Genomic DNA, 13,024 nt, shown 5'->3' with positions numbered 1-13,024 from the left:
GTGGGCACCGTAAGTTACGGTGGTCCCTGTATCAGCCTTTTCCATTTTTGCCATTTTTTACACGAAAACTTTCGTATCTTTCGATCCGCTTGTCCGTTTGGCCTACCGTTTCTTCCTACGTGATTGTAATTTGATTCTCCGCCTTATGGAGTTAAAATCCAACATCCGGTTTAACAAAATTTCAGACTTTCAACTCTTCGGCTTATTATCCTTTTTACCAAATTTTGACCCGTTCGATTTTTATCAAACAAGCAAGTTTTTTTAACCCTTAATTCTCATAAACCTATTAAATTCAATGATGGTTAACATATTAGGTTCCATTTACAGGTTCATATATATTCTTAAACCCGTTTTCACTCATATGCTTATTTTGACCCGTTAAGGGTATTTAAGCATATTTCAAGCACAAGTCGCTTTCATTCGTTTCTAAATACATATGTCCACATTTCTTATCAAGTAATCTCCCACCACAACTAAATTTGTGGTGGATTCAATGTGGTGATTTATATATTCCAAATTTTACCCTTCAAATCATTATTTTACGGCAAAGACTCTTTATAGAGTCATTTGAGCAATATTTTACATCTTTTGCTTTTCATACTTATTCAAAGTATTTATTTCATCCTATCACTTATTTCCAAACAACCTTTATGGTTCGTTTGCTCGATTTCGCTTACAAAGGCGTTTTAGTCAATTTTAGTCCTTCTTTTACGACGAAGGACTTTTAGTACTTGTTTGACCCAAAAATCTGACTTTTAACTATAGTCTTGTTTAGAAACCATTATATTTCTAAAATGTCATAATCATGACTAAATTTATTCGGTTTACCTAAAAGATAACCAAATATCTACATTTTTAACCTTGTCTATTTCTTATAGAACTCCAAATTCTACATGATGAGTTGTATCATTATACATACCTGGCTCGGATCAATATATTGACCCGTTTCAATACCTTTCCTTTATGGCTGCTAAGTGATAGCGATATAAGCACCCATGTGCTATTTATTTCCTAAAATCATACGACTTGACATCCATTAGTCGATATTGCCAAAGGGTGATAATTTCACCTTTTGACCTGTTTGGTCTAAATGACCAATTACCATTGTCAAATATTGTTAAATTACCATTTTGCCCTTAATGGTTATTATGATTTAACTTATATGATAACCATTAAAAGTACATGTTTCATTCGTCATAACATGATCGAATTACCGATTTAACTCATTTTTTTAGCCATCATTATGTTTTCTTATCAAATTTGATTGTCTTGTTCCGTACGACTACACGCCGGAACAACATATCTCAATTAGGTATTTGTCTTTTTCGTAACTAATACGACGAAAGAATATTCTTAAATATATGACTAGTGTAAGATATACTTACCTTGCATCCGAATTACGCTTTTCCTCTATCCTTGATTTGTTTGACCCGCTTCCTTTCCCAAGCCTCCACCTAGCTCGTTAGGCGTCAAACTATTTTCAATCATTTACAAGGCGGTTAAATTAGTCATAAAAATCACGACTATTCCACCTCACTTATTTTCTATGCCGAAGCTACTATTCGACTACATGATTAGTTAACTTAGCTTATCTAAAGTTAACTACTTCTTCATCACATGGGTTACAACATTAAGTCTAGATCAACATCGTATTTAGAACCCTTATCACTCCATATTACGCAAAATCGCCATATCATTCAAATACACATTTTCACTCTAATTCCAACACTTTAGTTTTTATTTAGGCATTTTAACAAACACCTAATGTGCATGATTTAATATAGTTCAAAATCAAGTTATTGACTAACTATTTAGCCAAGATTTAAGCATCGTGTCACATGTTCATGTCGAATTTTTATATCAAACATTCTGGGTTTTCTCCATGGAGCTCAAATACACTAGGTTAACAAGATAATCCTAGTGTTCGGCATAATTCTACAAAACCCACTTGACACATGAGTGTATGATCATGAATTCATAACCATGAACATCAATTTAACAAATAAATGACTAGGGTTTACTCCTAGACATAGTTTCATCCCTAATTTCATCCAAAAAAAAATGAACATGCAAGCTCAGATTTGAATTTCACAAGTTCATCTAAAATTTAAGATGGAACCACATAGTAAAATTTCGCATACCTCATGATCCTTTTACTGAGGTGATCACTAATCCATGCTTGGATTTCGATTCGGGCTTGATTTGCCCCTTCAATTTGATGAATTTCTTGAAGTTTAGGGTTGAGTAGGAGAGCCCTTGGCTCCTGTGATTGTATCGACCAGAACACACACTTAGAGTGTGTATTTTGGTGTTGGCATTTTATTTAATTAAAACTAGTTTCTAGTTTATCAACTTTAGTCCCTCTACTTCACACAAGTTATTTAAGGGGTATTTTGTAACACCCTTAGTATTTGGACGGAATATAATTAATAATTACATTAGTTAAGGTACAAATCAGAGTTTATAAAAAGTTTTTCATCCTTTAAGGACATACAAACACATTAACTTACCAAACCTTGTACAACAGTGCTTAACAAGTTAAAAGTTAACCCTTACTAATAACTAATCACTAGTTTAAGGAGTTTAAAACATGATTAACAAAGTGTTTACAACATAATAAAGTTCTAGACATGGTTATATTTAGTGCGGAAGCTTCAAAATGCGTGTTCGGTTCTTGACAACATGCTTGATCACCATCCGAGGGAAACTCATCCATACCTAAGGTCAAACACTAAAATATTAGTTTTGACAATAATACATTACGTATAAACGAAATTTAACAATACAAGCATCAAACAAAATATAATAATTTAATTTTTTTTTCCTGGGTTCCACCGTAACTTACGGTGTCACCGTAAGTTACGGTGAACCTGGAATGCCCCTTGTTCTACCGTAAATCAGAAGGTTCACACCGTAAGCTTTTGATGTCCACCGTAACTTACGGTGTCACCGTAAGTTACGGTGGGTTCTGCATTCTTGCCTCTTAACCATTTTTCAACTTTAAAAGTTTATAACTTTTTACTCGTTAGTCCGATTTTGTCGGTTCTTTCACCTACTAGTCTGTAATAAGATTACGGACCCAACCATATAATTTATTCATCACGAAAACCGAGATACCAACGTTCGGCTCATAATTTCTTTGTTTCAATATCTACAACCCATTCACAAGGTACATGATTCCATAATTCCATCCCTATGACACATTAGACATAATTACCCCACTTCTCGAGCTTATGACCTTGGAGTATACGCGCCATACCATGGCTTCGCGTATTCTCCGATCTAAGCACTTGTTTTCTCGGAATTCAAGCATCCCGTTTCAAACGACACCTTCTATCAACTTCTATTGCTTGACCCAATATACCGGGTTCGTAGACTTAAAATGTCATAACCAATTTATTGATGCATTACATTTATCACCTTGCAAAATGTGAGACTTTTAAGTCTCTACTCATGTGATTCGTTTTCAAGCAACATTTTGACCCGTTTGGCTATCTAGTGAAGACCATCACTTTATTATCATGCCAAACCAAATTTCTAGTGTTTATTTTGACCCGTTTGATGATCTAGTGAACTTCGCCACTTTATCGATACATCAACGCATCAATTACAATCCGACATCATTTATACATTAAAACTAAACGTTATTACATAATGCAACGAGACTAAAGTCGCTACCTTTAAAGCACCCCTTTTCCGCGTGTATCTCCTCCGGCGTGTCCGCTCGACGTCCCGGATTCCTTGCCTAAAGAGTTCAATTTACAACAAGTTTAGGACTCTTTCTCAAGCTTTAACGCATCATTTAATTAACACATTCAAATCTGCGTTTTACCAAACCTTTAACATTTTGACCCTAATTTAGGCGTTTCATCGAACACCTAGCGGGTCAACTTTTTACATGATCTAATTTAAATTCATAACTTGTATCTATCATTCCAATTCACTCAATTTTTACAACATACACATATTATTAGCATGAACAATCCTAGAGATTGTTTCAAAATCTCAAATTACACTAGGCAAAAACCTAAATCCTAGTGTTTATCAAGTTCTACTAACATAGTAATCACCCACTATAGTGATTTTGATCCATACAACCATCATGCAAAGATTTGACACGGATTTATCTAGGGTTTGTTCCACAACCTCATCTTACTCACAAATTTCATGTTTACTATCACCAATTTAAGCTAAACATTCAATTTCAATCATGAGTAAGAATTTGAGTTGCATCTAAATGACCTAATTTGACATACCTTAAGATCCCTTTGACGAGGTGATCACGATTTTATGCTTGGAATTCGATTTCTAACCGATTTAAGGCTTCAATTTGTGATTTTCTTGCAAATTAGGGTTTGGGTGAAGAACCCTCTTGTCGCCCCTGCTTGTTGATCGACCAGACACCTCTTGAATGGGGTGTTTGGTTGGTTTTTACTATTTTAGTAATTCTAGTTCTAGTTTTTTACAAGATTGGCCCCTCCATTTGTTTAACATAACAATTTTTGTTGTTTTATCCACAATGTAAGTTAAATTTTAGACTTGTTAGTTAACTAAGTTACAAATTTCTAATTGATAAATTCTCGTTTATTTAAACTTTATATTATTATAAAGTTTTATATTTTCGGGATGTTACATATTTTAACCATATTTGTTCTATTATGTCAAGATACTAACTAAATAGGTTAGTATTCCTAGTTACTTGATGGGTCCCGGGAGTTATAACCCGTTTTATTTTAAGTCCCGTTAACTCGGGCTCTTATAAACCCAATTCCTTAAAACTTTGATTCGCTTGTATTTATTATTAGGATTTCTTATTTAAATCCAAATATTTACCGGGTTATTTTTACTACTAACGGTACTTTACCCGTCTTTTAGTATTAACAGGGTTCGATTACCAAACCCGTTTTCGGGGTGTTACAGATGTCCTTTTCGCTTGTGAATTCTCGCAACATTTCGTCGTTGGTATTGAGAAACAATTCATTTTCTGCTTTGATTGATTTGAATTGCTCGGCGATGGTGAACCTTAAGTTGCTTGATTTGGTTGATAATAAGTTTACAGGTTCGATTCCGAATAATCTTCCTGCCTGTCCATTGTTGAAGACCATAGATCTTGGTGGAAATAATCTAACAGGGCAAATACCGGAAACATTTAAAAACTTTAATTCATTGTGTTATCTTTCTTTATCAATGTGCAACTTGAATAACTTATCTGGATCGCTACAAATTCTACATACGTGCCCAAATCTTACGACTCTGGTCCTTAGCCGAAGCTTTGACAACGAAGAAATCTTTCACTTGTTTCCGAATTTGAGTTACTTTGCTGCGCATTCGAATAATCTTGATGGGAGGATGCCCTTTTCACTTGTGAATTCTCGCAGCATTTCGTCGTTGGTATTGAGAAACAATTCGTTTTCTGGTTTTATTGATTTGAATTGTTCGGCGATGGTGAACCTTAAGTTGCTTGATTTGGTTGATTATAAGTTTACAGGTTCGATTCTGAATAATCTTCCTGCCTGCCCATTGTTAAAGACCGTAGATCTTGGTGGAAATAATCTAACAGGGCAAATACCGGAAACATTTAAAAACTTTAATTCATTGTGTTATCTTTCTTTATCAATGTGCAACTTGAATAACTTATCTGGATCGCTACAAATTCTACATACGTGCCCAAATCTTACGACTCTGGTCCTTAGCCGAAGCTTTGACAGCGAAGAAATGTCGTCTGATGCTAAACTACAGTTCAAAAAGCTCAAAACTCTAGTGATTCCTAGTTGCAAGCTCACGGGTAGGATACCTGTTTGGTTAAACGGGTTAACCAAACTCAGGATACTGGACTTGTCATGGAACGAGTTGACCGGAAGTATCCCACTCTTTTTAGGAAGTTTGCAGTCTTTGGTTTACTTGGATTTATCAAACAATTATCTAAGTGGAGAGATCCCAAAAAGCCTAACAGGATTACCCGATCTGCAGTTTCATGAAACCTTTGTCTTGTTTAGTGTAGAGATGGAGATCGCCGGAGATGAAGATTGCCGGAGAAGAAGATCGTTGGAGAAGAAGATCGGCGGAGATGTGGAGGAGTGGTGTGGGAAGGTGAGGGGTAAGAGTGCTAGGAGTCTCAAATGTACATGGGGTTGTAATGTGTAAGATACAAAAGTATAGTGGAAATGACCTATATACCCTTTGACCGTTACTTAATTATGTTGACTTTTAACAGAAGTTAACGGTAGGGGGTAAACTTGCGACATAACAACGAACGTTGGGGGGGGGTATAATTGCAATTATTTCGTTAGGGGGGTAAGAGTGACAATTGGCCTAAACCCCATGAGGTAAACTTGCAGTTTACTCAAAATAATATTAATCTATAGAGAAAAGTGTTCGGATAATCTTTATCCAGATTTCACCTATAGTTCCTACATTTTAAAAGTTACAGCTACGGTCCCCAAGGTTTGCAAATTCGTTCTTGGATGGTCCCTCATGCGGATGGAGGTTAGTTTTTTTAGAGTTAAGTGGGTGTGAAATGACTAAATGCCCTTAATATAAAAAATAACCATTAGAGTAAATTACTATTTTGACCCCTGTGGTTTAACCATTTCAGCCTAAAAAGAAATCTCTTAACATATCAGACCCTGAGGTTGCATTTAATAACAATTTTGACCCCTGTCACTAACTTGGTTACTTTTTTTCAGTTAAGTGTAAGAGTAATTAGGTCATTATATACCTTAGGGGTTGTTTTTGATAATTACAATGTTCTTCTAATATTTTTGAGATTGTTAATACAATTACTCTTTTTTTTATTATTTCGTTATTTTCACGATTATTATTTAACAAAATACGTTTTAAATATAAAAATGCATATGTATTTTCATTAACCGTTTATTTTTATAAAAGTCATTTTAAAAAATAATTTTTTATTTTACATTTTGTTTAAACCATCTATCATTTTTAAAATTGTTCCTTTTTAACCATTTGTTTTTTAAAATTGTTCTTTTTAAGGTCGGTTGTATTTTGAAGTTCTTTTAAACACTTCATTTTATACCGTTTTTTTAAATCATTTATTTTGTAAGCACTTATAAACTACACACTTTTTAGGTTGTTCATTATTTAAATTTTACAAAACGACATGTATAAAAAACAAAAAAAAATGTAGATTTGAAAAAAAAAACATTCTAATAAAAAGTTTGCAAAAGATCGTTCATTTTTCAAACTTTTTTTAGAATGGTTTATTTCTTTTTCAAATCTTTCATTTCTTTGGATCGTTTGTTTAATCAAATTCGTTATTTTTTTCACCTTTCGTTTATTGAATTTGTGCATTTTCTAGTTGCTTACACTTGTTAACTTGTTTTTTAAGGTTTTGTTTTTTTTTATAAACATCATTTTTAATCTTCGTTTTTTAAACCACTCGTTCGTTTAAAATCTATCGTTTTTAAATTCCTTCGAATTTTGAAATCGTTCATTTTTTGAAGTTATTTTTCCCTAACAGCTATAAGTAAACTTAATACAAAGTTTCAAAAAATGAACGATATAAAAACGGTTCTAAAAGGAACGGTTTAAAAAAAACGCTTTTAAAAATTAATGACTAAAAACGATTTTTTTTAAAAAAGTTTAAAAAATGATTTTAAAAATAACGATATAAAATGAATAGTTTAAGAAAAACATTAAAAGACAAACAACTTTAAAAATAACGATTCTAATAAACAAGAGGATTAAAATGAATAATTTTAAAAACGACTCACGATTTAAAAAGGTTAAAAATCAAATAATTTTAAAAACAACATTTATAAAAATATAAACGGTTAATGAAAATACATATTTATTTGTATATATAAAACATATTTTGACCCGCCCTTAGAAAACTATTATGGCTCACATCTTTTAAACATCTAGGATTTAATTTGATGACCCATTTTATTCATGTAAACATATTGACTTTCTCTTGCTTTAAATCTTAACTATCAATTTCCAAGTTTCGCCCCAAATGAATTAACATATCTAATACACCGAAATAACCTAAAGTTCCACTGCCAAATTGTGAAATTAGATAAATTGGTGGAAGACTTGCATTTATTTTGAGAGATGCAAGTTCAACACTCACTTGGTGCAGAGTGAGGCACTGGTGGGCAATGATAGAAGATCCGGGGAAACTTGGGTTGGATCTTTGAGTCAAACAGATTTTACCAGTAATTTCACCGTCATGCCTACGGGTGGGTGGGTTACCGGGTTTTTCCCGGAATTGGTGGTGGACTTGGGTTACTCTCGGAGTACTTCGTTTGTCCAGTGGGTACCCCAAGAGTGTCCGGGATTGATTTTGTTGTCCGTTTAAAAAAAAAGCCCACAAGAGGCCAAGCTTATTATTATTTTTAATATTTTTTGTTAAATTTTGAATCCAAGTTTGACTTTTCTTTGTTGAGTTCGAAGAAATCATGTAAGCACCAGACATTATTTTAACATACCTTTGCATATCTATTAGGCTACATGGCATGAACCTAGGTGCCACATCACCATTCTTGGAAGGATAGTCCATCTTACAAAATTAGTGGAAATGAGAGGATGATCATACCTCATCATTTTATTATTATTTTTTAAAATCTTCCACTTTTTTAACATTTAACAAATAAATTAGGAAAATACCATAAATTCTTGGACTGAACGATTACTTTCTTATTATTTTTTTTTAAATCTCGCACACCACTATAAATTCTTGGACTGAACACACCACACACACCCATTGAGGCTCAACAGCAAAGGCCCAATCCTTAACTTGTTGCCCTAGCAGGTCGCACAAATTGAAGTGTGTGATTAACTTTTTTTTTTTTTTTTGTAAAGGAAACAGAATTGAAGTGGATTTTGTCTTTTAGCGACCGTCGCGAACGTCCAACACTTGACGGTGAGGGCGAGGACAGGGTGGGGCGGGATGGTGTGCGGTCCATCGCCGGGGCTGGACGGGTGGGGGATGATCCCCATATCGTCTAGCCTTACACCTCTTTCTGCAACTCAATTTTACTTTTCTATCATTACTAAAAATTTGAATGAACATATACCTCCTCACGCTTTTAACAAACACATATTACTCAACACCACAAAAAAACCATGACTACTGAAAGCCAAATCTAACCCAAAATCATCACAGCCACATAAATGAAAAACCAAACCAATCAAATTCAAAAATCAAACACAATCCAACTCGATGAAAATCAAACGAATCTAAAAAAAGCAAGATCAAAAATCATAATTAGAGGAGAAAATGTTTTAGACAATTAGGGTTCAGCCGTTCAGGTGAAGCTTGCCGTCATTATCACCATGCTTTTGTTTGTCTTAGATGATGGTTCCATCATTGTCATCGACTTCACAAACCAAAAAGAACTCAGATGCACGAGCATCATCATCATCGGTTCAACAAACAGTAACTCGACGTCGTAGCATCGAAACCACCCAAAAAACAACCATCATCAGGATTCTCAAAAACAACCATCATCATGAAACACACATAAACTGCTGGCCATATAAAGCCTACTGCCAAAGGTTTCCATCCAAGAACATTTATTATACTTCATCCCTGTATAACAAAAGAGAGAGAGAGAGAGAGTTATCACGTCGTACAACCCCTGCTGCCGCCATAGACAGCTGGAATGCTGTCGGCAAATACAAAGTTGTTTCTCTCTCTAAAAACCTGTTCTCCGTGTACAAAACCAGACCTTAGTAGGTCACGTAAATGGTTGTCGGCCAAAAAGAAATATAGAGAAGAGCACACCGGTCCACTGCCGCTATGGGTGGCCGGAAAGCCGACGACAACATCAAGACGACACCATTTTACTTTGTATCTCTCTCTAGAAACCCCACCGTCGTTTCTCAAAACATTTAATATTGAAACCACCTAAGAGGAGATGAATCCTAAAATAGAGGACAACTGTGTAAGAGGGACACCTCAGAAGCCACATGTACCCAACACAAAACCGTTAACATAAAGTACAAGCTAAATAAACAAATAACACTAATGGAACATGAAATATAAACACCATAAGCTTACATATGTTTTAAATTATAGTATATAAATATATAAATAGAGCCATTTATACCAGCAATAAGGCAGAAAGTTTAACACTTTTAATGCATAAAATACTAATAAAGTCTAGAATACAACACTCAATTGCATATAAGTATTACAAATTTATAATTTATAATATATAATATACCAAAGCAAACATGAAAATAAACGTCACAGAATATGTGACTGCTTGTCCATAAAATAATTTGCTTTGATAAATGAAAGTACATCTTACAATATTATATTATATATATTATATATATTGTTGACAAAATACGATAAATAGTAACTTTATTTTTATAATAATATGTAGCTTTTTATTATTTTTCTATTTAATATATTATAATAGTTTATTATTATATTTACTTTTAATAACATACTTATAATTTTTTTTTCATTTTTAAAACCATATATTTTCTTTGCCATTTTCTATAATAATTTTTTTCTTTTTTTAAACATATATTAATTTATCGATTAATTAATTTGATATTTTTTAATAATTTACGTTTATATTTTTTTTCTAAGAACTTAAGAACGTAGTTGTGCTTGATTTTTTCCCTGTCATATATATTGTTGACGAAGGACGATAAATAGTAATTTTATTTTTATAATAATATATAGCTTTTTGTTATTTTTTTCTATTTAATACATTATAATAGTTTATTATTATATTTATTTTTAATAACAAACTTTTAATTTTTTCCTTTTTTAAAACCATATATTTCCTTTGTCATTTTCTTTTATAACTCTTTTTTTTTTCTTTTTTTAGAACATGTATTAATTTAAGGATTAGTTTGATGCTTCTTTAATAATTTAGGTTTATAACTTTTTTTTCTAACAACTTAAGCACGTAGTTGTGCTTGATTTTTTTCCTGACATTCCGTTATAAGTTTTTTTTTAAACGAAGTTGTACTCGAAATAAAATATTTATTTGGTATCATGAAACGATTCGATGATAAACTAAACCGCTTTAATGGTTTGGCTTTATAAACAAAATACTTTGTTTCCAAATCACGCTTGTTTTACATTATTATTTGCTAGGTTTCGTCGTAACACACGACGTAAAATAACTAGTTTACATTATTATACATAATAAAAGGGATAAATTACACTTTTCGTCCTTTATGTTTATATCAGATTGCAATGCATACCCTTTAACTTCAATAATTATAGTCAAAAAATTTTATTTGTAAAACTCATTACACTCTATGTCCTTTGACCCTAACCTGGTTAAAATTTTTAGTTAAATATGGCAAGTGACTTGCACATGAGGGCACTTTAGTCATTTTACCCATTTATTTAGAAAAAAAACAAAAAGTATTTAAAAAATAAAATATAGAGTAAACTGCAATTTTAGCCCTTGAGGTTAGGGGTCATTGGCATGTCTACCCCCCTAAGGAAATAATTGCAATTTTACCCCCTACTGTTTGCTGTTATGTCACAACCTTACCCCCCGGGCTCAAATTTGTTTACTAATCTGTTGACTATGACTTGAAATGACTATAATGCCCTTTCATATTACCCCATGTGTTTTATGCACTCTGTGATATTACCCCCTGCCACCACTGCCACCGCCATTCACCACCATAACCACCACTGCCACCTCAAGCCACCACCCACAACCACCAATGCCACCGCCATTCACCACCACTACCACCTCCAGCCACCACCCACAACCACCATTGCCACCGCCATTCACCACCACAACCACCATTGCCACCTCCAGCTACCACCCTAATCCGCCTTGTAAAAGCTATTGCAAGTACACCCAAGAGACCATCTTTACCTTAACACCATACATACCATCCTGCAAAAGGCTTACAAAAAAGCTGAATTACTCAACTATATCACAAGCATTGAAATTCCAAACTGCAACAGCTAAATCAAGCTGTTTAGAAGACCTGTATTTAAGCCCCATAAGCCTAAGCCAAGCATCTTGAATCTGCTGACAAAGCATCTGAACGCACCTCTTTTTATTGCTAAAATTTCCGATGTTTCTCTCTTGACAATAAAAGACGTTTGAATCACACACCATATAAAATTTTGTAATAGAAGCCCTTTCAGCATAATTAATTACAGAAAATACACTTGAACTCACCTTCCTTATTCCACCTTATCGCCCTATCATGAGTGGATAAGCCATACTTGAAAGCTAACCATTCAATGAACGCATGTCAGGGTATACTTTGACTAACCGGGCCTTTACTGTAAATATCAAATATACAACTAATTTTTCAAGGCTTTCAACATTGGAGACAAGAATAAGCTGGCAGTATTGAAATTAATCTAGCTATTGTTAAAGCATAGTGAACCAATAGGAAAGGTGGTACTTACTTTGAAAATAAATAGCTTTTACAAGGCGGATTAGGGTGGTGGCTGGAGGTGGCAGTGATGGGTGTGGTGGTGAATGGCGGTGGCAGTGGTGGTTGTGGGTGGTGGCTGGAGGTGGCAGTGGTGGTTGTGGTGGTGAATGGCGGTGGCAGTGGTGGTTGTGGGTGGTGGCTGGAGGTGGCAGTGGTGGTTGTGATGGTGAATGGCGGTGGCAGTGGTGGCAGGGGGGTAATATCACAGAGTGCACAAAATACAGGGGGTAATATGAAAGGGCATTATAGTCATTTCAAGTCATAGTCAACAGATTAGTCAACAAATTTGAGGCCAGAGGGTAAGGTTGCGACATAACAGCAAACAGTAGGGGGTAAAATTGCAATTATTTCCTTAGGGGGGTAGACATGCCAATGACCCCTAACCTCAGGGGGTAAAATTGCAGTTTACTCTAAAATATATAACACTCTCTAAAAACACATCTACCCACCACCCACTGACATACTCTCTCTAGATTCAGTCCAATCTCCGGTCGGTGCCAACGTTGTCTCTGGCCGACAACTACATCTTCTCCGGCCAACAACTACAACCACCACCATCATTGCTCTCTCTAGATTATCTCAAGAGACACCAGAATATGGTTGAAGAAATATATACTGG

At 34.2% G+C, this 13,024-nt stretch overlaps 1 protein-coding gene across 1 annotated transcript; it reads left to right on the top strand.

The window, feature by feature from the left end:
* Positions 1-4,920: 4,920 nt before the first annotated feature.
* Positions 4,921-8,970, top strand: LOC110929343 (phytosulfokine receptor 1). Its single transcript, XM_022172487.1, has 2 exons — positions 4,921-6,090; positions 8,824-8,970. Exons 1-2 carry the CDS (start codon positions 4,921-4,923, stop codon positions 8,968-8,970), a joined length of 1,317 nt encoding a protein of 438 aa, XP_022028179.1.
* The last annotated feature ends 4,054 nt before the right edge of the window (positions 8,971-13,024 follow it).

This window comes from Helianthus annuus, chromosome 1 (genome assembly GCF_002127325.2).
Source record: "Helianthus annuus cultivar XRQ/B chromosome 1, HanXRQr2.0-SUNRISE, whole genome shotgun sequence".
Lineage (NCBI taxonomy): Eukaryota > Viridiplantae > Streptophyta > Magnoliopsida > Asterales > Asteraceae > Helianthus > Helianthus annuus.
The sequence above is the reverse complement of the archived record's forward strand: the minus strand, read 5'-3'. Positions and strand labels throughout refer to the sequence as shown.